The 26,947-nt window shown below is 40.2% G+C and overlaps 1 protein-coding gene across 1 annotated transcript in view; it reads right to left on the reverse strand.

The window, feature by feature from the left end:
- Nucleotides 1–322: 322 nt before the first annotated feature.
- Nucleotides 323–26,947, reverse strand: part of LOC134851968 (uncharacterized) — a 27,034-nt gene continuing 409 nt past the window's right edge. Inside the window, exons 2-7 of the mRNA XM_063868244.1 lie at nucleotides 6,107–25,628; nucleotides 5,260–5,480; nucleotides 4,767–4,940; nucleotides 1,653–1,803; nucleotides 1,168–1,279; nucleotides 323–800 (exon numbers count right to left, since the gene is read on the reverse strand). Of these exons, the coding sequence (XP_063724314.1) occupies nucleotides 612–800; nucleotides 1,168–1,279; nucleotides 1,653–1,803; nucleotides 4,767–4,940; nucleotides 5,260–5,480; nucleotides 6,107–25,628 (20,369 nt within the window). The 3' untranslated portion in view covers nucleotides 323–611. The remainder of the gene's footprint in view (nucleotides 801–1,167; nucleotides 1,280–1,652; nucleotides 1,804–4,766; nucleotides 4,941–5,259; nucleotides 5,481–6,106; nucleotides 25,629–26,947) is intronic.

Consider the following 26,947-nt stretch of genomic DNA (forward strand, 5'->3'; position numbering starts at 1 on the left):
GCCAATTTCATAATGAAGTTGAAATTGATAATGCTGTTAAAGTTTATACCTGATCAGTGAAACAACGCACACCAAAAGCGTGAACAGTCAATCGATCTCCATGGACTCTCTACAACAACTTATAGGGTGTAATTATAATTAGTTTCTAATATAATTAGTTTCTAAGTTCGGCAGATCCACACCCTCTGAACAAAAAATCGCATGCTTTTGATAGGGAAGTAAATCTTCAAGACAAGAAAATCTAAAACTAGTACCAACTTGCAACAAATTATATGCTCAACCGATACACAGCGAACTTACTTTGAAAATATTAATGCGATATATACCATGAATTACCGTTCGTATTTTTTAAATGTATGTACAAGATACTTGGTTGCTTTCAAATTTATACACAATTTTTTACATGAAATCACCCGACAATGATAGATTGACCTCGTGATTTGACCAGCTTGCTTGGTTGCTTTCAAACTTTTTACATCATTTTTACAAGAAATCATCCTACAGTAGTAGATTGGCCATGTGATTTGACCTTGACTTTGTTTAAATTTTGAACAGTTTTTTGGCTAAAGATGATGTTTTTTTTTCCTTCAATTTCTCTATTTTATTTCCGTTCACGACTTGACTGTGAGTCTGGCCTCGGTGATCAGTTTGCCGAACTTGTTCGTCGCCTCACAGATGTAGTCTCCCTGATCTTCCCTTGTCACCTTTGATATCCTCAGTGAACACTCTCCGTCTGATTTATGCTGAATGGTGATTCGGCCACCCGCTTTGATTGGCCTGCCATCTTTTCTCCACGAAACCTGAACGAAAGATTTGTTAATGAAAATCAATTCCTGTTTTTCCTTTTTTTCTATCTTAGGAGAGGATACGTTGAAACGTATCAGCTCTACCAATTCTTTGACATGATGTTGAAACTCCAAAAAATGCTTTTTTTTCATGCTTTATTAAGGGCCAAAGAACGTCTAATGAATTGAAAAACATCTATAATCGAGGTGATTATGTCCATGGTTTGACGTAGATTTCCCCATAGAACTCGTTCTGAATAAGATTTTCAGCGTTTTTCCATTCAAATAGGTATATATTCATAAGTTCATCTATATCATCTTCATACAGATGAATATATGAAGCTATGGATGATTAATACTCTGAGCTGAAAACGGAACTTGCCACTGGGATTGGGTTTCCGGACACCTCGCAGCCCATCTTACAGTTCTTGCCCACTTTGACCGACATGTCATTCAGCTCATCGTCAAACTCAGGAGCTCGCGGTTCTCCCAGACTAAAACATGAACTGACTAACTGATAAGAAGAGAGTTAACAACCTTTTTTTTGTAAACTTCTTGTCGGAAGTTTCTTCTTGAGGAAACAATTCCAAGAAACCAATGGTCAACAAGCTAACGAAGCGTTCCAGGAGTTAACTAAAGGTCACTATATAGTCAATAAGTTATCTGATGGATTCAAAAGTCAATCAAGGGTTTCTATTGCGTCTTATTGTCAATCAATTGTTTCTGAATCGATAATTTCTACAAACCTTCTACAAAAGTTTATCACGCGGATCAACTAAACTTTTTCTGAAAACTTCTTGAACAGTTATGCAATTAAAAAAGGAAAATGTACGCAGATGAGGAGTGGCAAAAAGCTCCTCTACTCACTCCTCTTCCTCAATGAGAGTGTCGTCTGCCCTCGAGGTTCCTCCAGACTGTAGTCCCATCCTGCTTCCAGGTATGTCTGACCTGGACATGGAGGCCCTGGAGAGAGAGGCACGCGATATCTGTCTGCTCTCTTTCACCATCTGCGTCAGACCTGAACAAATAAACAGTAAAAAAGATATTGCATTGGGAAGCCGGTAGGTCTAATTCAGGTCTCAAACGGCCAGTACTACTACACAGAAATAGGCTAATTTTTCGCGTACCAAGAATTAGCATTAAATCTATCTAAACTATAAATATTTCGCGTGTGTCTGTGTGGCATCGTCTGCTATTAGATTTTTTGTAATAATGCAAATACCTTTCAGGTGCGGAACATTATCTAAAAAGTTGAAATCCAAGTTGAATTAATAACTTTCCAATAAAAGCGCAAAAAAGCAAAATAGGCGACACCTCTACGTTTATTTCGCAATTGTTTTCCCTTAGATGCTTACAAGCGAAAATAAAATAAGTGCAACTTTTTTGAAGAATTTTAGTAATTTTCAGTTTTAATTTAAAAAATAACCGACAATACTGAAACTTTCTATGCAATAAAATAAAATGAATTTGTTGTACTTCCTTTTTTTAAGCACGGAAAAGCTTTTGGAAGCGCTTCCTTAAGAAAGCGCTAAAATTTAGATAATGGTTAAATTTCAGATTGACAGATAACTCTTGTTCTATTCGATTAATAAAATTTCACATTATAGTCGCCCACCAAACTACAGCCTCCCCCAATTATTAATAAATTTCGAATGGCGAAGTAAACTCAATCATAATTTTTTTCCAAGGCTAGATACTAAGATGGTGAAGAGCCTTGAAACATTCTCGACAGTGTTTCAGTATTGAGCTACCAAAATGCAGTTACCAAGTATCACTGAACGAACTTGCGACGAATAAAAGTAAAAACTAAATGAAAAAAACTGTCAAGGATGCTAGCAAAAAAAATCTTATTTAGATGCTATCAAAAAAATCAATAATAGTATTCAAAGATATTAACAAAAAATATTCAAATTCTCATCTTTCAAAATACTTACAGTTAACTGCAGATGCAGAAAACCAAACTTTAACATGGAAATAAAATAGTTTCGCAAAAACTACACATTAAGGGCGAGACAGCAGTAAATAAAATATATGAAAAACAGCAAAACTCATACACTATATTGAGTAATACAATAAAAATATAATGACAAAACTGCAGAATAAAGTTTCTAGGTCAGCCTTTAATCAACTTTTATATTGAGTAATCTCACTATATTGAGTACTACAATGATAACATAATGACAGAACTGTAGAATAAAATTTCTAGGCCAGCCTTTGGTCAACTTTTATCTAATTTAGTCTGAAAAACGATGATAGCCAGACCAGTTTTTTCAAACAAAGACGAAGCTACATTGGAAAAGAAAACGAAAAAAAGTAAAATAGAAAATATTGAGAATTAGTAACACAGTGCTACGTTTCAGATTCGAACTTAAGACCTAGAAATTTGGCTTCTCATTTCCTTTTTTCTCAGCCACAAACGATTACCGATTGTCAAACACGAGCCGCAATTAAAGCAGAGAAGCAATGCTATGAAATTTCCAATGCTGCAGATTGTGATGATAGTAAAAGTACCACGAAATGAGCACATTTATTTGCTATTCAAGCTGGAAAAAAGTGGAGTCTTACTAATACACTACGCTCGCTGGCTCGCAAGTGTAAGCCTTCGGGCATCTGTTATGATTTTTCACTTCAAGAACCCAAATTACGGCTGAAAAAATTTGTACCGGAAACTATACAGCACTTGACCCTCTGCCAGCTTTTTTAAAATCTTGTGGAATAAAATAGAAACCCCATCTTAGTTACAAAAAACTTATGGCTCCTTGAACTCTGTTTTTTTTTTCATATGTGAGGTTTATTTTACGAGGAGCAAGCTATAATGGAAAAAAATCCAAAATTAAATATAACATTAGCGCAATCCTACGCCTAAATAATAGACTAAAAATTTTTAATGTAGTCCATAATTTACTGAATACCACCAGATGCTGAAAATAACAAGCGGTTATGCTTACATTTTTTAGCTTTGAATTTTTTGAAAATCTCAAATAAATTTTGAAATTTTCTTGCAACTCGTTGCACCACACGACGCCGTTTTAAGTACAAAGGGATAGATATCGCTTCTAGTTTTGTAAAAAAAAAATATGACAACTAGATTGCTTGAACCAATTTGAAACGATTTCTAAGACGGATTAAAACTCCGCTTACGCATTAATGGCGCAAAATATATTGCGTGTTAAATGTTCTAAATTGGCCATGCTAACGATCTTTAAACCTCCATAACATGAAAAATAATAATCACAAGTGAAATATCTTTTTAAATTTGAGTTCCGGACAACAAAACTTTTCAAATTACTTTGAAAACTTTTGAAAATTTCAGTCAAAAATTGCTAGTTATCATAGTCGAACGTTGTCTGGAGACAAGAAACACCCGAGCAAAATTATTCCGTTATTTTTTTGAAAATAGTCTGAACAATAAGTTTACAAAGCAAAGCACAAAATTTATCGCAATTTTTTCCACCGCAGAAACCCGTGCTCTAAATTGCAGGGGTTTGGCATTGATTTACCAATTTGCCGCGCACTGAGCAGCTGAAAATTTCAGTTTCTATTGTAATGCCATCGAATTGCGAAAAGGAATTAAATTTCATGCATGCTCAACACATTGAACCGATGAACCTGATGCCTGAAATCGTTAGGGTTTTATACAGTTCTTCCAGTAAGGAGCTACAAATTGCCGCCCAAATAATAAAACCAAACCTCATTTGAATATTAATGACGCCTAAAAATAAGCAAAAAGGTGGTAGTCACTAACTCTAAACCATTTGTTCTGTATTTCACCGTAAATTTGATTTACGTAATTCTATAAACACCGTAAATTTGATTTCACCGTAAATTTCTGTATTTCAGTTGTATGCTTTTACAGCCCTATAGCAACTGGTTACTACTCTAGATATCTACAAGGATAGCCGGTGGCTGTGCAAGTAGCACAGAATGTTCCGACCAAATTCTTTAAAAAACTGCAAAAATTGTTGAAACATTGAACTATACCTTCATCTACAGCCATGAGGTCGAATGAGCACTGAGTGGGTAGTGGCGAGATGGAACTGGAGAGAGTGACGCAATAAGAAGCCTCGTCAGTCACACTCGCATCTCTGATCACCATCCAGTGTCTGTTAGATGAGTCATCACGGCCAAATGTTATCCTCTCATTCTCCACAATAGCTGCAAAATTTTGTGAAATTACACAATTTTGTTGTTTGTTAAAAAAAGAACTTTGTTTTTTTTTTCAACGTTTTGCTCAATTCATTAGAATTTTTTCATTGCTGAAGTTTCAACTCAAGAAATTTGTTTAAGTCGATTTAAGCCCTTGCAAATTTTTAATTTGATCATTGTTTTATAGCTATCAAATAGTTTTTTAGCTATCATGTAGCAAAAGTCACGCGAAGCTTTTGAACATTTCTCAAAAATGCCATTTTTACTTCAACTATTTTTGATTCAATTCAAAAATAGGAAAGATCTAGAATATTCCAGAATATCTTACTTAGTTTTTCCTTTAACCAGGAGACAGTCGGCCTCGGATTTCCTGACACTTCAACCTCCACTCGTATAGTCTTCCCAGTGAAGAAGATGTCGTCTGTCGGCTTCACCAGGAACATCGGCTCCGAGGGGGGACGACTGGGGTCCAGTTGGGGCTCGGAGGAGCCAGAGGCGGAGTCGACACTGTCCCAGCCACCCTTGGAAGGAGAGTCGAAACCCATGTCGCTGAAAGTAGAAGCGAATATCTTTGAGGATGTAGCTTGTTGGATTTACAAAAACTAATAGAAAAAATTGCTGATTTATGAAAAAAGCTTTGATTCCACTTTTTTGCTTCATTACTTAAAATTTGCATTACGACCACTTGACGAAGTGGGGAGGAACCATAACGTAGGGTTTTTTCCACTTCATTTAATTTTAATTACAAAAAAAAATTAAAAACTTCATCTCATTTCCAGAAATTTGCTTTTGAGTGTTTTCGTTTTTGAGACCAACTTGATGATACTGAACTCAATGACGATAAATTTGATCCCAGTTTTGTTTTAGTTAACTTCACAAGTTATTCTAGTCTCCTTTTTGTAGTTTTTATTCGATTCAATAAAAGTAATCAGACTTTTTTCAATTTTTTCAGAAACTGTCTTCATTTTCTTTGACTTTATTTTCATCAATAATTCACTCTGGTTGGACTGTTCTGTGGTAATTGCACATCAGCAACCAGTTATCTTTGTTTACTTTTTCAACTTTAAAAATTTACATCGGCAAAAATTAAAATCAAAAAGAAGTTTACCTATACTATATACTATTTCTAGAACTTTCTAGAACTCTAGAAAAATAAATAAAATTCGCCAACTTACTAGAAAGTTTTCTCCATGTACATCAGCATACCCTTCGTGATCGGTTTTTTGAAAGCACTTATAGTCTTGATTCTCAGAGTCGCCTTTTTCCACAACCACTTCAGCCTCTCGTTCCTATTTCCACGAACAGGACAATTCCTGGAAAGCGAATTGCCGCCTGAAACTTCGTTTTCCTTCAACTGAATGATTTTGAGTTGTTTGTCGTATCCCTCCCACCAATCATCATCGTCGATTCCGTAGATCTGAGGCTTGAAGATTCCAGGATTTGTCTGCAACGTTGCATCCGTTTCCTCTTCAAACGCATAAGCATCTTCGTCCAAACTAGCAAATTTATCCGTGGGTATCTGGACTGTCTTGCATCGCGAGAACTCCTCGGGACGTGCGTTGGCTCTGAAGATGCTGAACAAATGGACGCTGAAATCTTTCGGACCATATCCAGGCATTTCAAGGTCGCTCTGTGTTGCGTATGTTGGAGCTACGGTGAATGGTTCGTCTTTAAAGGTGACTTCACTCATTTGATCTACTATTGTAATACCTTGAAGTGTTATTTCTCTCACTGAAACTTCGTTCAGATTTGCGGGTTTATATAACACCTCTTTGCAATGTTCGACGATCTTCTGTTTTGGTGTGACTGGAATAGCGCTTAGCAGGTGTTCCTGATTGTCTGCATTTCTAGCCCGGGTTGATATTTCATAACGTCTGCAATGAAGGTCGACCGGTTTCTGATGAACCAAACTAACCCTAACTGGTTCTTTTTCGGGTTTGAAAGTTTCAGGCTTTATCCATGTAAATCCAAACTCTTTGGGTTCTACGAAGCAATCTTTGGCAAGGTCATCAAAAGGAATCACAGGAGCATTTTCAACTGGTCTTGTTTCTTCAATCAACATCGCAAATGTGTCTTCATCGACCATAAGGTGAAGTGGCATTGTTTCCTCCAGCTTCAACGTCGCCTCAAAAGGAACCGCAATTCGGCTTTCATCATTGAACAAATTGATTGGTGCTGAACACAAACCCGACTCAGGTATTGTCTCGTAAAATGGGTATTCTTCAATTGCGGGGAGAATCTCTTCGCACCTCAAGTTGGGTTTTTCCTCAGCCAACCAACCGGAACCCTGGTAGATTTCAGTAGTGATAACTTGGTTCTTTGCTACTGCTGGTTTCACATGATCTCCGAAGGCCTGTTCACGTATTCTCGAACCTTGAATGGGCACTGTTCTCTCGTTGAATTCTTCGTCGGAATTTTTCTGCTTGGAAATCAATTTAGAGACGTGAACAGTTGCTGAGTTCAGATCGGGTTTTATTTTGATCAGTTTTGCGTTTTCAGCTTTCGGTTTTGTTTTTTCCAATGGATCCACTCTAAGAGATCCGATCAATGTTTTCTCAACGCCAAATCCATCGTAGAAATCTGGCAAGCCAAATCCAGGCGCTTCTGATTGCAATTGATTCTCGGTGTCCAGTATCATTGCAAACTCCGGTTCACTGGTTTGGAACTCAAGCAATGGCTCTGGCTCTTTGGCTATCGATGCCAGTGCTACTGAAACTTCAGTCACTTTAACTGTATGTCGCTTCGGTTTGCGGCTTGGTATAGACTTGGCTACTCTGGTTTTGCGACTTTGAACTGTCAGTTCCATTGGTCTTGCCCATTTCGCTTCGCATTCGACGACTTTGCCAAACTCATAATCAGTGACCAAAGATCCTTTGAAAGTTGAAATTTTAGGATGATGAAGAACATAAAAGTCTGTGCTTTGAGTGATGTAATTGAAAGAATATTTCAAAGGATACTGTTCAAGAATATTCTCCGGTTCTTCTTTTTTGAATTCGGAGTCAAGTTCTTTCAAGAAAGGGCTGAACTCTTTCGGTGTCATGATCTTGTCAACGTTTTCTTTCGGCATGGTCATCAACTTCTTATATAAGTTTTTAGGAATAACAACATCACGTTTAGGAATCAATGGTTTGGTCAGGACCTTGAAGGAGATCACTTTGTCGAAATGAGGCCTCAATTTCTCCAATTCTGGATCCTGTGGTGTTCTGGGATCTACCAGTGGTTGCACAATTTCACTCCTTTTACCAATTTCTGGATATATTTTTTCAGGAATGTCGAAAAAAGTTACTGAGTAAGTTGTTGTTGTAGTTCGGAGTATTCTTTCAAATTGAAGTTCAATAGTTTGTTTCGTGATCAATGAATCATCAGGATGTTTTCTGGGGTAGCTTAAGTCTTCGGGCAATTTCGGTGGATTTTCAGTTCCGGATTCTGATTTTGGTGTGAAAAAGTCAAGGTCGAACTGAGACCATGTAAAATCAGGTGGTGCGTCTAATCCTCTGGGTTTTTCTGTAGGCTTGATTTCATCAGTGAAGAACTTGATGGAACTTTTGAATTTATTCAGAGAAACGAATTTTCCGTGAACCTTCGGGGCGTAATTGGGCCTCTCAAAATTCATCGATGCCATGAACCCACGCAATTTAACAGACAAATCTTCTGGTTCAGGTGAAAACGTTCTCAGGAAACGTCGCATTTCGGGAGTCTTTTCCAATTCGGTGAAGTAAACAGTCAATAACTCTGGATCTATCAACTCAGAACCCGGTTCTTTTGGAGTCTTCCTTTCCACCGCTGGTTCTCTGAGTTGACCGGGGCGTCTCATGTCTGCTGGTTGCAATGGTCGGTTGCTTGTGAAGATCCAATCATATACAGTCAGGGCCTCCGGAGTTTCACCATCATCTGGAACACCTACCATTGGTTTCATTCTCTGAGTGATTTTTGGTTTTTTGAGATAACTCGAAAGTTCTCTTGTTTCATCTGGTTTCTTAACAGGGTGTAATACTGTTTCGAGGAAGATATCGTGCGCTGGGAGATCTCTTAAGGGCTCTTCGTCGATTTTGTTCATCACAATTCCATCAACTTCGTAAGTTTCAACTCCGAACATGGCAAATCGGAACAGAAGATCTGAGATGGTTCCCTCAACGCCATAAATTCTAGGAGTTACGTCATCTGCATCCTCAGCATCGATTAGTTCCACTGGGTTGATAGGCATTCTTTTAATCGATGTTTCATCTTCGCTTTGTGGTCTCTTCTCTTTGGAACTGAGAAGCCCTAACAGTTTCCCTGATTTGTCATATTTGGGATCCTTGATACTAGTCCCTGGAACTGATAGTCTCCAATTAGGCGGCATTAGCAACTCAGGTGTGTCGGCTAGATGTTTTGTTGGAGCTTTTCCTGGTTTGGACCATCTTTCAGGACCATAGAACTCGGAACTGCCAATCAAATCATCTGGACTGGCTTCAACTGGATCAGTGCTCCCCACAGATACCTCTTCGTTTTCATCGGGTTCTCTAACGTTTTCGCTATCCCATGGGGTTCGAGACGCTTTTTTAATCTTTTGATTATAGTTTATGACGTCACATACAAAACGTGCTGGCAACAATTTTCGGATTAATTTCTGCAGAATTGTGATGGTTACTTTATCTTTAGGTGTTTTCGTGTCACTTTCAACGTCATCCAAGTCTTCATAGGGAGAAAACTCTGGTTCCGCTGTGGATCGTTCGTCTGTGCAAGTGGGTTCTAAGATCCAACTTTTGTAGAGAGGACTTTCAACATCGACATTGATTTTATCAAAGTCTGCCTGAATAATCTGTTCAGTTAGGTATCTTTCTACCACCTTTTCAACCAATCGCACTGATTCTGGCCTTGAACTGTCATCCTCTGGTTTTGTGGTTTTTTTCTTGTCTGTTGGTTTTTTAGGCAATCCTTCCTTTGGCTTCAGGTAGCGGATCAAATTTTCAACTGATTTGATCAACCTTTGCGGCCTTTCAATCATTCTCTCATTAATTTGAATAGAGAATCTAACGCAGATTGTGACCTGTGTTCTCAATGCAAACATTTGCAGAGTTTTTAAGTTTTCAGGTTCACTTATGACTTCCGGTTTCTTTTCAGCTCCATCGTCCATTTCATCAGTTGGATTCTTGATCAATTCGGTCACCAGAACATTTCTCGCATAGTCAGTGAGTTCAGGCTCAAACATGTTGATCACGAGGAAACTGACCATTGTTGTCTCAATTAGCCGAATCATGTGCACAACAACTCTCAAGTCGATTCCCTTTGGAAGTTTTGACCTAATTTCGGTATCCTTTTCAAGCAGATGCAACGATGGTACGTAGTTGTAGCCTTTGCTTCTCAGAATTGTGTAGACAACGTTGCTTGAGTAAATCAAGGTCAATATCGCTCTTCGTTGTGTTTGGTTGGCGAAAGTTTCGGGAGTCATAAACTGCCATGCAAAAGACTCCAAAAGCATGCCAACTTTGCTCCACAACTCTTTTACGTAGAACTTAACCTTTTGGTTCACATATGTTCTTAGAATGATATCGCAAGGTTCAATGTCTGTATTCAAAATGGGAGAACTCATCTTTTGGTCAACTTCAACGAACTTCGAAACCGTTTCGTAGAAAGTGACAGGCTTGAATTTTGAGGCGTCCTCATTTGTTGTTGAAGAGACATCGGTGCGTCGCTTTGCAATTAAATTTATTTTTGCCGACAAATTCTCAAATTCTGTAAATTTGAACGATAGCCAGAAGGAAACCAAAATCCTCTGCAGAATTATTGATGTCTGTGTATTTCTACAATTCAAAAGGGTCGTATCTTCAGAAACAATTTTCGAGACATAAAATCTGTAAAACTGTTTTCGTACAGAATTCAAGACGTTTCTTTCTTCTTTTGACAAGTTTTCAACAATCCATCTAGCAAAAATTGGTTTTTCTGGGTCGGTTTCAAAAGCTCTGGTAAAGATGGAATCAGTATCTTTTCTAACTTTATCGTCAAAATCTAGATTTCTTTCGCGGTATTTTCGAACCCCAGTTTTTGTTTTTATAATTACTTCAATGTATTGTATCAATTTCAGCATATAAATTTTGGATGGATCTTCCAAAATTGACGTGTCTTTATCATCTTTGCTTTCTAATAGTTGTTTCTTGAGAATTCTCAAATGATCTTCTACAGTTTTTGTATTTTGAGAATCAGGCGCTGATTTCTTGTCTTTCAGAGTTGTTCTGGTTTTTATAATCATTTCAGGTGTCGCTTTTTCCACCCATGGGAAGATTGCATCATCGTCCAGATTTGAAATCTCGGTTATGTAATAGAGCAGCTCGTCTATTTCCGGTTCCAGGAAATCTTGGTTCTTCAAATCCAAGAATTTGATAACGAGGCTCACGAGTTGGTCTGTAAATTCACGTGGAATATTTTTCAGCTCTTTGATGATTATCAGTTCTTTTTTCACACATTCTTTGAACAATTTGTACCTTCTGATTTCTCGCTCATCTTGAAGCTTAGAAACTTCTTCAGTTTCCTGAGTCGGCTTTTCTTCATTGTTAGCTTCGGTTTGTTTTTCTTGAGGTCGCCATTGCAACATGTAGTAAATTTCCTCTCCCAACTCTTCTTTCCTCCAAGATTTCAGCTTTCTTTCCAGTTCAATTAGCTCTTTTCTCTGATTGAAGTAGGCCTTTTGTGACAAAAATTCTGAAATCTTGTCAACATCTTCTTTGTAATCTGAATCGAAATTCCATATGAGGTCTCTTCGTTTTTCGACCAGACTCTGTTCTTCTGAAATTTTTGGATCTTTTGTCGGCCCAGTAAGTTCTCTGCCTTCAACTTGAGTAATTGTTTTTAGAACTTCGTAAATTTCAAAAGGCTGAATAGTTCGTTTATGGAATCTTTTCTGCACAGTTTCGAGCAGAAATATCAACTCTTTCATCGGGATCTGAGTATCATTCTTTCCGACAAGAGCAACGGTGGAAATTTTGTGGGATTTCAGACACGGTTGCGAAATTATATCCTCGGGGAATTTCAGGACATCGTCATGCGTTTTGTCAAATTTCTTCAAACTTGATTCATTATTATCGAATTTCTTGTCTTCGTCAATTATTTCTCTCAATTTGAGGTCCAAATTGAAATTATCGGAATCAAAGACAGTCTGGCCAAAGTCTTGAGGCAACTCTGTCAGTTTGAATTTATTGTCGAAAGCAACATGTCCTTTTAACTTAGTCAAATCAGCACCCTCTGGCAGGTATCCGCAAGTTTCCAAGATCGGATTCAGGAAGTCAAGCTCAATCTCTCCTCCCATTCGCCTCAATTCTAATTCCGGGTCGGAATCGAATATCTCGGAGTCAGATTCCTCCGATGATGTCGAGTAGCTTCTAGGGGCCCTCTGGCTTCTTGGTACCTTGGACCTTGCAACAAAATCAGCTTCGTCGTCACTGCCCTCGATTGTTCTGTAGTCAGTTCCTTCATCTAGAGTTCCGACTCCTGATGATCTGGTATCCGACTCTTCGGAACTCTCGTCTTCAGAGTCCGATAGGGAAGGCTTCAAGGCTTTTTTATGAACATCCAGTTGCTTATCAAGTTTGGTCTTTAATGCTTTCATTCGGTCTGCGACTAGCTTGTCAATCTTCGCTTGTATCCTGATGTTGCTTTCTTCTTTCGATCCGCAAAAGTATTCGTAAATTATGATGTACCAAGTTTCAATTAGCTTGATGGTCGGATAGTCGAAAACTCGAGTCCTATCGAGCTCGTACCCAGGCGAGAACATTTCATATTCCGACCATTGATGCAAATCTTCAACCATAACCTGTAGATCTCCTTTCGGCCCATGCTCGTAACTTCCGACTATATTCAGTTCCCAGGGATTACCAGGACCGTTTGGAAGTGAGAAAATAAACTGGCAGAAAAGGTCCCAAAATAATCTCGGATGATCTTTAGGCCACATGCGCAGTATGTTTTCAGCAATGGGCAAAATACCACGTATTTGGGTCGGATCTGTCCTTGCTTTTCTCAACTTTTCGTTCAAAAGAGATCCTGTAACTTCTAGCGAGATTGGGATGAAACGTTTCTCGAGCCAAATATGCTCAACCGGCTTTTCTAAAATCTTGCCGAGCTTTACGACAATCGCTTCGTCGATTGTATGTGTATTCATTTTCTTGTCTGGTACAATTTGAAGATCAACTCTTTCCATTTTAACAGGTTTGATATATTTGGCTGATTGCAATTCAATTTCATCCTGCTTCGGCTTCGAGCTGATCCTCGATTCCCTCATTAGCCTAGAAGTAAAAAGGTTTTCTTTTGCGACGAAAAGCTTCGACGGTTGGTCGATTTCTTTCTGATTTGGTAGTTGTTCGGCTTTGAACCACTCGATTATTCCTTCACGTGACGTGTGAGTATCATCACTTGGGAACTCGTCGGGAGCTTCTTCAAGGTTATCGGGAGCATCGGGAGCAATTATTTCTTCATCTTCTAGAATCGGCATGTGATCGAAATGGACAGGTGCTATTGGTTTCGTTTCAAAGAACTCTCCAACATCGTTGTGTGCAACGTCGCAGTTCAGCACAAGTCGATAATACAACGGATGCTCATTATCAGGTGTGAACAAGTTTGGATCAGGCGTGGGTTTTCCACCGCACCTTTCGCTTTCGACTTTCACTGGTACAGGATCCGCACGTTCCTGGTTATTCTGATCTTGAGGTGTTGTTTCCAGTCCGTTTGAAAGAATTTTGGCCAACAATTCCGTAGGTTTTGGTAGTTTTTCAATGACCTGAATTTTATCAATTTGAACAGATACAGGCTTCTTACCTAAGGCATCTGTCTTTTCAGTCAAGACAGTTCTCATTTCAGGCGCCGCACAAATTCTTTCACTTGGTTTCAAGGCGATCGTTCTAAGTTCAGACTGGGCGTTGGTTATAGGTCTACACGTTTCCATTTCCGGTGCGACATTGACTTTTTCAACGCGCTGCGTTGCCGTCATTTTTTCAAATTCATTGGTACAAATAGCAAGCACGTCATTTTCTGTGAATTCGGCTTGGTTTAATTTGTCCAGAGACTCTTCATCGACGCATTCGGGCTCCACGTCGTCCAATTCTTCCAGGTACTGAGGTATGTATTCTTTTTCTTCTGTAAGAGCTGAAAGCTCAAAGTCTCTTTTTTCAGTAGCTACGTATAATGGTTCCACTATTCTTGTCTTTGCCAAATGAACCGGCTTTGTCTTCGTGATTACGACCGGTTCCGTAGTTAAAAGTGGAAATTCCTCAATTTTTGCGACTGCGTCTCGAATCTCGTCAAAAAATGGTTCGTCAAGTGTTGATTCTACAGGGGCAGATTCCACGGGGGGAGAAAGGAACATCGGAATGGTTTCATCATAAAACTCGGGCGCTTTCGTCCACTCGATTCCTTTTTGCTCGGGAACTGATTTGACAAGAACTCTGTCGGTGACCCGACTCAAAGTTTTTGTGATTTCGTTTGCCATTATCGCTTTGTCACAAGTGTCCAGCGGTTTTTCATCAGGAAGTTTTTCCAATTTTTCAGAGACGTATCCATTACCTGACTCGAGAGGAAGAGCATCGGTGTGATCACAATCAACTTCCGCCTGAACTAAATCTGAGGCATCAGGTTCTACCATTTCTCCTATATCGGGTTCGTCATCTGATAGCTCATCCAACTTAACTTCCGGGATTTGAATTTCGGTAACGTTTGCGATTGAAATAATCAGTTTTTCATTTGTAATTTTGTAAACAGGCTTGTCCTTTTCTTTCTGAGCTGAGGCTTTTTCTTCATTCTCAGGTTTGATATTTGGATCAATTTTTTCCGTAAAGGTCGAGTCCAGGCTGTCGTTATTAAGAGCTAAAATAATCTGCTCTTTGATCACGGCGTTTTCGAGTGAACTTTTTTGTGAGAATAACTCAGCGTTTTCTGAGAATTTTTCAGGTGATTTGATTTCTCCGGGAGCTATAAACGCGATTGGTTGCTGGTGGGCCAAACTCAAAATCGAGTTTCGTTTCACAGTTCGGCTATGATTCAAAGTCGGCTTCTCGAGCTCTTTCGCGCATGTTTCAAGACTGGGCTTTTGGTCTTCAAGGGAAATAGGTTTACCTAGTTTCATCCATTCGACATTTAGTTTTTCTAATGGTAAGGCTTCGTATATGTGTTCTGTGAAGTTACATGTCATTTCTTCTTCAGGAACTGACTCAAGGTCAACTGTTTTGGGTTCCGAAAGTTCAAGTTCGTCTAAGTCGACCATTTTCACTTGCTTTTCTTCGGCAGAGAAAACGCTCGGCTCATCGTCCAGAAAGTTTATTGGCTGATCCATTAAGTCATCCTTCTCAACTATCATCGGCAGGATTTCTTCTGACATATCTGGAACCTTCTTGATTTTTCCAGCTGTTATCCATGAAACAGGCGCGGTTGATTGAGGCATTGCTTCCACAATTAGCATGCTTTCCGAGCATTTTGAATTCAAAATTTTAGCGTCAGAGTCCCTAAGAGTTGCATTTTCTACATCTGGCTCCTCCAAGGGCTTGCATGCTTGCGGCTCCAGGAGATATCCGAATCTCGAGGTGCTTTCCTGTATGTCTGGGAAGTCCATCGGAATTCCACTTTCCACTTTTGATGTGTTTTCGATCATAAATGCCTCGTCAATCATAAAATCGATTTCCAATTTCTCACAGTTGTAGTATTCAATCTCAAAGGGGTTAACAGGCTTAGCATCCGTGAAGTCTTCAGTTGGGAAAGCAACATTCTCTGCCGTTATTTCTAGAGTTTCCCTCTCATTTATGGTTGTAATGAGTTGCAATAAGTCAAAAGCATGCAGCATAGGCGTGACCAAATCCTCGTTCGACATCGCGACCGCATGCGTTTCGGTCATCTTGTGACTTTGAGCTTTGGACATCTGTTCAATTTCAGTTGCCTGGGAAGTTTCTTTTCTTGTTTCGACTAGGTTACAAATGAAAGTATTCCGGTCGGCGTATGCAGCAACTGAAATTTGCAGATCGACAGTTGTTTCTTCGACAGGATCATGCAACCCAGGTTCATAACTAGCCAGTGCTTTTTCAGGTGGCTTTTCGCAGAAAATATCTGAGTCGCAGTTGAAGTACGGTAAAGCGTCATTTTCAGTATTTGCTATTTCCGAATCTTGAGTATGGGATGATTTTTCAAGGGTATTTTCCTCAACAACTTCAGCAAAGTCGTTTGGAACTAACTTGATTGGAACAGTTTCAAAGACAGTTGAAGAACTCCATTTAATATCTTCAGGTTCAACAGGTTCGAGCTCAACGTTTTTCATAATTTCAGACGCTTTTTGTAGGCCAACTTTGAGATCATCCGCAATATCTGTTCGTTGAGGTGTTTGTGCAAACACTCTTGGATTCAAATCCAGAACGACGCCAAAATGATGCTCACTGGCTGTATCTGGCAGGGTTACAACATGCAAATTTCCTTCTTGTTCTAGAATCATTTCGTCTACTTGCGACTCTTGTGGCAGAGATTCTGGATAGAACGGAACCACGAGTTCCGATTCCAGGTCTTGCATTGTTGCAACCGAGAAAATGTCAATACGTGACTCTAAATGCTCATATAGACGTGTTTTTTGCTCCTTTTCGCGAACTTGGCTGGTTTCAGAACTTGGCAAAACAGTTGCGAAAGAAACAGCTTGTGATTCAAGATCTGCTCTTGCTATGATTGGTTGCATCTTTGCCTTCGGGGATTTTGATTGGTCATTGTTCCAAGATCCTTTCGCTCTGTCAAGCTCAAATTCTATTAGTTCAGTTTCCTGGTCACGCAACTCAGTGCCTCGGATTTGGTCGATTGATTTTCCTTCGACAACCCTTGCAAGTTTTTCATATTCGAGTTCGGTTTCCTCGTGTACTTCAATCTCAGCTTTGTCTTCTGGTTTCCGATATCTAAGCTCGCCTTCGTTTTCGAATGGTATCTCGACTTCTTGATAGCAGCACAATGCTGCATTTAGATCATCAGAATCTAACTCAACAAACTCAGTTCCCATAAAATCTTCAACTCGAGCAATTTGTTCAGTCTTTTCATTAAGTTGTCGGCAAATTCCAGTTTCGACCCATTTTAGATCGACATTATCGATCGGATCTCGAATGTTAACTTTCGGCGTGAAAAGTTTAGTATCATTTGCAGTGAAAGTCGTGAACACTTCTTGTTCGGCATGAGTGGTCATCGGGCTGACTTTATCGGCTTCGAACGTTATCAGAAGTTGAACTGAATCTTCGTCCATAATGCAAGTTTTCCTCAAAATAAAATCTGTTTTAGCTTCTTCTAAAGGCGCGTAGTTTTCAATTAGATCGGCAGTTATAGACTTTTTGTCTCTTAAATCGGCAATGAGATTTGACGATTCAGCTTTATCGTCGACAATTTCGGCTAAGCAGGTGATCGCATTGAAGGTATCCGGGATTTTGTGTGTTTCTTCAGCAAAGCTTTCAGAATTCATTTCTTTGTATTTTGGTTTCGGCAGCGTAAAATCTGCTCCTCTGTTATCGTCAAAAGCTAAGCAAGCCGAACTCAAAGGTAGATTTTCTTCAAATCTCTCGTTAGAAGGCTCAGGAACTGAATTTTGGACGCATTTCTGGACTTCGGAAACCACAGGGTGTAAAGGTCCTGAATACAAATCTGGCAATACATGCTCGCCTACTATAGCTAATTTAAAATCAGCATCCTCTTTAGGAGGCTCTTTGTAAATCCTTTCCTTGAACGTTGGCTGAATTGGTTCCTCGTTTAGTTCATCATCTGGTGGTTCCATTTCGAGCCAGTCTTCTTGAATGGGTCCATCGATTTGGTCCACAATTTTGTGCTCGAATTTTGTCGCTTGTTTTCCAAGACCCTGTTCTTTGAAAAGCACCGCCTTTTTAGTCTTCGGCTGAATAAAATACCCATCGTCTTCGTGGTTTTCTACTTGCTGGACTTTCGGAAACTGCGGTCGACCTCTTGCAAGCACTTGAGTTTCTGACTCGTCAGCTTCGTATAACTCGGCTTTTGGATCCTCTTCCTGGGTTCCAGGCGTAGCACGTTCGGGTTTCTCAACCGATCGGGGTTCGGCGCAATCCCAAAACAGACAAGCCTCTTCAGCGGTGTAAACATGTGGTTTTTCAACTCTAACGGGTCGGTTTAGAGTTTCTTTCGGGTCGAGAACGTCGAGTAGACTTGCTGTATATTTTTGTTCCTCGGGTATTAAAAACTCGGCAAGCGATGTTAAAGCTAAAAATGCGTCGTCGGGCTTAGCCAGACGCTGCTGCGACTGCAAAGTTCCTTCATAAAACTTCATATCAAAAACCCCAAACGCAGCAGTAACGTTAGATCGTCGTGAAAAAGGCATAAAATCAACACTTTGAAACGGAATTTCCAGCTCTTGGACCGATGCAAGAGTAAAATTTAAATCGTAATCCGGTTCGGCGTTCAAAATATTACCAATAAGAGATTCCTTGTCGCATTTTTCTGGTTCTGATTTTTCAGGAATCCATTCTGATTTTTCAGGCAGACCTTCTTTCAAGGTCATCAAAGGAAGAGCCCCGCAATGAACTTGTCTTGGTTTTGGCAACTGTTGCTCAATTTCTGTAATCTCTGCTATTGGAGCGTCTTTCGTTTCATCTCCGAACTGTTCAGCCACAACTTCTTGCATTTCAACTTCAAAGATTTTAACTCGTCCATAAGGGAAATGATCATATCTCCAGTTCCACTTTTCAGAATATTCGTCAACAATTTTCCCGCATTCATTTTCAGGAGCTTTTGGTTCCTTCAGAGGCATAGGAATTAACCAATTGATTTGCAGGACGTTTGCAAAATTTTCAGCTTTGTGAGGCATGATGTTTGCTTTCTTTGGCTTTTTGGGCAGTTTCTCAATGTTGCAAGCCAAAACATGCGACGCAGGAGTGGCAAATATGTCTTCTTCTATGACGGGCGGAGGAATGGACTCCAAGTTGTCATCTGTCGTCATGGGAATGAAATCATCGCCGTCTACTCTGTCAACTTCGTTAAAGTCAACAAAGTTCATGGTTTTAGTTCGTTCGAGGTTCAATTGTTTCACTGCATCTTTGACATTCAAAACTCCAGTTTTTTCTGTCATTTTATGGGTCTCCAAGTTTGCGTAGATGCAAAACACTGGAACTTTGCTTTGGTCGGCTTTATAAACGTCGTCTGTTTGCAATTCGGCCTGCGGTTTTTCAGTAAAGTCATTATAGAGAATCATGGAAGTCGTGTCATATGGGATCCAAACGTCCAGGTATGCACTGAAAGTCGGCTGCAGGTTATCGATATTGGTGAAAAGTGGATCCGCATTGTACGCTTTAACTGAATGAGTTTCTTTGTCACGAGTGAAAAATGGAAAGGAGAAGGTCGATAAATCTTTTCCTTCAATCGCCATTGAGAGTTTTATATCTTGGGACAAAGAGGCATACGGAGTTTTTTCAGAGCCCATTGATAGTTCTGCTTTGTCTGATTCAGGCGGGTATCCGAAATCGATTTCTTCGATGAACTTCAAATCTAAGTACACGATGTCTTCTTGGCCAACAGATTTGATTACTTTCGGCTCCGCAATGTCAAAATGAGGAGGCGAGTCCCTTTTCAGTTTTGCAGTTTCAACGTCTTTTAAGGGCTTTTCGGCTTCGTACGTTTTGTTCCAAATGATCGCTTCGCTTACGCATTGCAAAGCTTCGGTTTCAGTAAAAGTTAGAGTTCTTTCGAATAGTGTTGTTTGATGTACTAAAACATTAGTTTTTTGATCCGCTTCTTCTAGTTTTTTGGTATTTCCATGAATTGGCCATAAATTTCTGGTTGACTTGTTATTGGCTTGAATTGGTCGAGTTGTGATTTCCGAAAACACAGAGTTGAACTCAACTTTCTCAATAGTTCTAAGAGCCCTGCCAAACTTTCGATCAACTTCAATTTCATCGGCCTTTAAGTTCGGCTCCTCCGGTTGTTCAACAATTTGCGGCGCGCAATACGAGACGTCTTCATTTTCTTCGGAGACTAAAAGTTCGGGGACTTCTTTGATATCGTTGCATTGATCCAATTCGATTGTGAAATCTTCACTTTCAAGAACTTGATCATCAGGTTTCAACGGCGCACAAAGCACAACTTCATCCGTGACTCGGGTTTCGCGAACCAATTCATCATTTTCTGTTGAGCTCGCGGCGAATTCAAGCTCTGAGATTTTGATAACCAGAGAATCTGGAACACTTGATTGTAGATTTCCAAAATCATGAATGCTTACAGTGCTTGAAATTCCGCTTTTGCCTGCCTTTAACGCCTCTTTTGAACTTCCAGGAACTGGCAAGGTACCAAATTCTTCCTGCAACCAAGCATGATCCGCAATTTCAACAGGAATGAGGATTGTTTCTGCATTAGCTTCTTCGTCTTTATCAATTATATCGTCGGCAAAAACGAGTCCTGGAACTTTCTCGGATTCTGCTTGTTCCTCAGTTAATGAGTAGTCTATAGGATCCGTGAAACCCCATTGAGTGTCATCTTCAGGCGCTCTGGCCAACTGGGTTCTCTGCGACATCTTCGAATCTTTTTCGTCAGCTATGAATTCAAGAACATCACAAGATTCTTTCTTTTCAGGGAGCTTGAGCTCGGAAGCAACTTCATTCTGCAATCGAATCTCAAGATATTCGTGCACTATTTCAAGTCGGTCATTAGTTGCCAGGGCTTCGCAAGATTCGTTCACTAAGGTAAGATCTTGTACTTGGACCCATTTTTGAGATACGACAAACAAATCTGGCGTCATTGAGCTAAAACCTCTAACTTCGTGCAAAGCTAGTTCTGGATTTTGATCAACTTTCCCGCCCGTTTGGTCGCCTGAAGGTTGATCCGGCTCAGCAAAAATGTAATCATCAGCCGTAAATTCTGCCATTTCCTCAAACGGAATATCAAGCACCTCTGCGAAACCTAGTTTGAACGGGGTTGCATCTTTTTCCGGATCTGAGCTTCTAACTTCTCGTACATTCACTACGCTCGGCATCTGAGATTTTCGGGATTCCAGAGCTTCAACAGGTTCGTTTAATTTTATTTCGGCTTGTTGAGCACGGAAGAGTTGTTCGGCTTCGGGGAACTCCATTGGAGCTTCGGACATTACAACACCCGAATCTTCTATCGGGAAAAGTTCTTCCTCATAAGCGGGCATTATGTTGTCCAGGGCATTTTGCCATTTGATCGAGGCTTCGAAGTACTTGAAAGCAACATCGGCTATTTTTTCTTTAGTTGTATTGACCGTGTCGTTTTGTTCATGTATCGTGACTAGCGCTTCTTCCGGTTTCTTTGGAAGTTCAAAAGATTTGAGCTCGATTTCATTGAATGCATTTTCATGTGCTGCACTAAGAATACTTCGGGTCTTTTCTTTAACATAATTCAAAGTCTTGGTAAAAGGTTCCTCTTTCGAAAAAGCTGTTTCTGTGATTCTTTTGGCATCCAGCGGGTCCAACTTAGTCAGAATTATTTCGCGGGTCTTGTTCAAAGCTCCGAAAACTCTCATCACAGGTTCGATTGGTTTTGCAACTACAGCTTTGCCTTGGCAATTTGTTTCTGCTAAATGCGCTTTCGGGTATTTTTCTTTTGGAATCAAGCTAGTTCCATTGATTTGTATTGCCTTTTCAACTCCCAAAGCGTCTGTTTTGGCTTTTGTTTCGTCTTCCATGGTCCAAAATAAATTCTCATCGCCTGCGTGTTCTTCACAGAAATTCTCTTCATCGTCTGACATACCATCAGTCTCTTCAAATCTTATCACACCTTCAGATGCTGAGGCCTGTCTAGGTTCATCGTCAGGAAACGAAAAGGGAGCCTCTGATAGCAGTTGGCGGCTTTCTATGATTTCTGGAAAAAACGGCTCCTCTTCGGGAATTGAAAAGTCCTCGGCTTTTAAGAGCGTGAACGAGTCTATTTTGCCTATTGCATCACGCCAGTCGGTGTTTTCAAGAGCTGTACAAATCTCCGAGTCCGAAATTGGTTCTACGTCAGCGGCATCGCGAAACGGATCCGTCTCAAAAAGAGGCGCTCTAAGTTCGGATAGAACAATTACTTCAACCATGCCGTATTTCTTCATGTCTTTTTCATGAACACCGGGGTTCAAACTTAGGTCAACTTTTGTCAATTTGGGTAAATCTTGTGCTTTTTCTAAAGGCAAAACTGAAGCACGGGTCCAAACTGTGGGATTGAATGGCAAACCTAAGGCCGTCGAAATGAGTTCATTTATATCTGATAGAACATTTGCACATTCTCTTCCAGTTGTTGAAACATCAGGAGATTCTAGTTCCGGCTGCGATTCGAGCGGTGATGACTCTTTCCAAGAGTCTTTGCAGTCTAGTGGCAGAGCTTCATGAACGTGGATCTTTGTTTTGGCTTCTTTAAGATCGTTGCCTTGATAGTTTTCGACTTCAGTGACAACTTCTCCAAATCCTAGAGCCTTCGGCTCGATGTTCAAAATTTTTTCCTGCATTGGTGTGATTGGTAAAACTTCAGCTGAACATAAAGCCGGTTGTTCTTGGTCTTCAAGTTTCTCATCAAACGGATCGATTCCTGCAGATTGCAGCGGCTCTTCGCATAGAAACATTGGCATTACTTCGTCGTAAATCTCCAGACATTTCTGGTATTCCACTGACTTTTCTAGTCCAGTGGATACAATAGGTTTGCTAGCAGACCGCGCCGTTTCAGTGTTTATTTCCCGAGGAACAAAGTGTATAAAACTCAGTTCTTGAGGTTTTTCAACAGTCAAGACCTCAGTCTTTAGGCTAGGGACATTTTGGGCTACGATTGACAGGGCGGATGTTGAATCTTCAGTAATAATCTGTTCAGACGGCGCGACGAATTCTTTGGCAAAATGTGATTGGTCAACTTGGTCTATTTCAAATGGAATTTCATCAGTAGCCACATCAGGAGTTTCGAGTACAAAAGCTGCGCATTCTACTGAAGTTTGTTCAGCTTGGGCTTCATATGGGCAATTATTTTCTACGTCATTTACAGATACTTGTTTTAGATCTTCAGGAAGTTCAAGATAGAAAAATTCTTCGGGTATGGGTCCAATCCAAGATGTTTGAGTTTCTTTTCCAATTGACAGTTTATATTTGTAGCCAGGAGTTGCTATGGATGGTTCGGGATCATTAATGGAGTCAATCTGAGGTAACTCTACATTTAAATCTGGGTCTGTCATGAACTGAGCAGCTTCCTTTAAATCAAACCCTTCCAGAGCTGCTCGGCCCAGATTGCAAGTATTTCTCATCTTTGCTGTGTCTTTGATTCCGGTGAAGCTCTTCACAGAATTTTCGGGTTCTTTTTCCGTCTCAACTTTTTCAGCTCGGAACCAAATGTTCAAATCCTCGACACGAATCATGTTCTCTGAAACTGCTTCTTCTGGAACTATAGGAGATGACAAGAGATCCAACAGTTCTTCAAAATCTGCAGTTTCCTGCTGCATTTCAACATCAAACGTTTCGAGATTAACGTATAGCTCAACCTCGGTTCCTTTGCTGCCGGGATCCTCGTCAAAGAGATCGGTTGGAGTCGACTCAACGTCGTTGTTTGGAGGAGCTTCTTCCAGTATTTCTTCCTCAATCAAATCTGGATCTCCTTTAGTTTGGCAAAACTCTGGCAGAACCCAAGGAAGCTCTTTAGATGTATCTTCAAACCAAAATGCATCCAGCCCTCTGCATGTATACAACGAAATATCTCTTTCTAGTTGTATGACGTTCATTTTTGGTTCTTTTTGAGACTTGATCTTAGGCAAAGTTTTCTTGGATTTGGGCCGGTTTTCAAGTTCAGGAGCTTCGAGAAGATTAAACGATGGTTTTGCAGCAAACGCGACTATTGGTACCACTGCTTTAGTAGGAGCTTTAGCCAAAGAGGGTTCTAGGTTTGTCTTAATTGCCCGGTCCTCTGGCAATGGTGGTCTCTGCAATTTTTCCGGGGCCTTAAACATTAACTGCACATCATCCGCAGCGCAGATAGCATCTGTCCAATCTGTGAACGTTTGCGCTTCAGGAGTCGCAAATGTTTCTGGGGATTCTTCAACTATAGATTCAAATGTTGGCTCCTGAATATCATCGAGATCTATGGATTGCATTTGGTTTAATTCTGGAGCGCACATACTTGGAACTAGCTTGTCTGAGACCTCGCGCCACGGAACAAAATTATCAATTTGATCATACACCTCGCATGTTTCAGTAGGTTTCTCAAGGTCGTTGAGCTCAGCTGTTAAAACTGGGAAAAGCACATCCGGTTTATCAAGAGCTTCGTAAATGTGCTCTCGAACTGACGCTTTAACAGTAGGGAAATCATCAGCATCCACGAGTTCCGCAACTGAAGGTTCAATGCTAAAGTCAGAGCTGGTAGCTGTTGGTATCGTGACTTCAGCGGAAACCATCAAGGACTGTTTTGTCTTATCCGCTACTGCTGGTTTGATTTCGGAACAAACAACAGTATCGACTCGTTCTAAAATATGCTCCATAACTGGCAGTGGCTTAGCGCGATCCCCGGTAAATAATTCTTCGATGATTGACAAGCACTCGACTGGTAACTCAAAACATGTTGCCTCGTTTTCAGAGAGTTCAAAAGCGTCTTGTGGTTCAACTGAATCTTCAGGGAAAATTGGATTGAATTCATCAACTAGGATATCTGGAAATTTATCATCGAAAGCAAAACTTTCGGACTGGTTTGAAAAATCAACTTCCGAAGTCTGGAGCGACTCCTGGACATCCGATTCCGTCAGCTCGACAGCCGGTTGTTCTGGTACAAATATCTGGGTTCCATGGTCAAACAATCGGTCTTCGAACATCAAAGGGCGGCCAAGTCTAAACGCTTCGGCTGTCAGGGCGTAAAACATATCCGGGTAATGCCAGTAGGCATCACATTTAGCCTCTCGCTCGTGCTTCGGAATCGTGAAATCAAGTGAAACCATAACCGGAAGTTGTCCTACTTTACTCAGCGCGGGATGCGAATCTTCATTGACTTGATCGGCTTGCTTATGATCTACTTGGTAACTTCTTTTTGATCGATCAGTTTTTACCAAGCTTTCGAGGTTAAAAGTTTGCGCAAACGAAAATTCTTCAGTAGGCAGAGCGTGAATGAGTTCATCGCTGTATACTTCGCGCTGATTGGCTGAGAGTACCGGTTCAGGACTAGCGAATGAGAAACTGATTTCAACAGGAGTGTCAATTTCGTCAACTTGATCTTCAATCGGGTTGCGCATTACGTAACCAGTCGTTACTTCGGGAGTGGAGGCGTTTCGGTCGAAGTATATCACAGTAAACTGGTTCAGTTTGACGAAGAAAAGAGTTTCCTTGCTGATCGGTTCCAGGTCCAAGAGCTGTTCCAAAACTTCAATTTTCTTCAAGTTTTCAGGCACGCGAGGCGAGCTGTAAATAGCTTTCATCATGTTCACGTGTTTCCTAACTAGATATCCTCGAATTACCGCCTGGCAGGTGATCAAATCAGCTTTGCTTTTTTTGTTGTCGTATCGAGCTCGAATCCAGTTATCGACCGTCATGTCAATCGGCAGTTTGACTGGTCTTTGGATGTTCAATTGACGCCAAACGTAGTAGTCCCGGTTGAAATGTTTCTGGTCTGCGCTTGTGATGGCGTTTACGAGGAGCACGAATGTTTTCGGCGAGTATGTTCCCACTGGAGTTGGGGCTCGGAGTCGGATTTGGGACAGGACGTCTACGGGATACCCGATTTCGGAGGTGTTTAGATTTCTACATAAAGTGATCGTTTCTAAACAAGAAAAGGAAAGAATGTGCTTGTTTGCATTTTTAGAGTCATATTTTCAGAGGACTTGCTTAGGTTTCCCATGGAGTACAAGGAGCTGATGCGTTAGATTTCAAAACCGTTTTCATGTTTTTCGAGAATCTATTTGCCCAAACTTCAGCACCACGACAAAATTTTTCACAAAAGTATCATTTCATTAGAATTTTTGCGAAAAAAAATTAAGATAGAGAGTTATTCATCAACTTGCAAAATGAAATCTCCAGTGCGTGAGATTTCCACCTCGCACGGCAAACAGCTGTTTAGTCCTCGATTAATAATTAAATGTAATTATCAGGTTTATTTTTCTAGGCTCAGAGGAGTTGCCTCACCCTCAAACAACAACTAATAATATTTGTGGTTTTTTTTGGCTATCACTACCTTTCTCTTGATTGAAAGACCATTGCTGTGGCCATTGGATCTACAAAACAATTCCCCATTCAAGAAAGAGTGGTAACTGTTAGAAAGTAGATAAGGCTACTCGAATTTTCGACCACTCAAAATGCAACAAAAATCGAACTTTAAATAACGCACTTGTGCAAACTTGCTGCTTTTAATGTTAGGGGTGGCAATTCTTCAGCAGATGCCAAAGAGCTAGGGGGATTGTCGCCACCGTAACTGAAAAACCTTAGAGATATTTGTGCGAGTCATGGGGACGGATTCTTTGCACTACTTTTAGTGCTTTTTACACGGTCTTTTTAGAGCTTTTAGAAGCTCGGAAAATCATTTTGGTTGACTTCCGCCGCCAAACCCCCCCCCTCCCATCCGAGAAAACCCTAGATCGTCCCCCGTTGCGAGTGGTTATAAGCTTTATTTCTTGGTCAAAACAAGGAGAGCCGCTGAATGAGCATTTCAGACATTTAAGCTGAGATTTAAAACGGTAACGATAAAGTAGAAAAAATAACAAAGCAAAATTTTTTAAAAGTAACTATCAAAAATAACTCTTTTCTTCATTCAGTACTTTTTCAAGATAAGATACAATCGAATTAGGTATAATGCTGCAATATCGAGAGAATACTTGCTAAATTATTCTTCATGAATATTTGCTAAATTAACCTGCGCTGTGTAATCTGGTCTCAATATGATTTCCATGTAATTTAGTCTGAAAAACGGAAACTTTCAGATTAATTATTCTCGACGTCAAGACATTTTTTGAGTTTTTTTGGAAGTCGCCCACCAATAGGGCTTTCATGAGATACCACCTTTGACCACGTGCGAGCTCTTTTTGAGATCCGCTTCGGGCAAAAAAAAAACAAGCTAATCCATAGTTCCTTCCTTTCTAACTCGGG

This window comes from Symsagittifera roscoffensis, chromosome 7 (genome assembly GCF_963678635.1).
Source record: "Symsagittifera roscoffensis chromosome 7, txSymRosc1.1, whole genome shotgun sequence".
Classification (NCBI taxonomy): Eukaryota; Metazoa; Xenacoelomorpha; order Acoela; family Convolutidae; genus Symsagittifera; species Symsagittifera roscoffensis.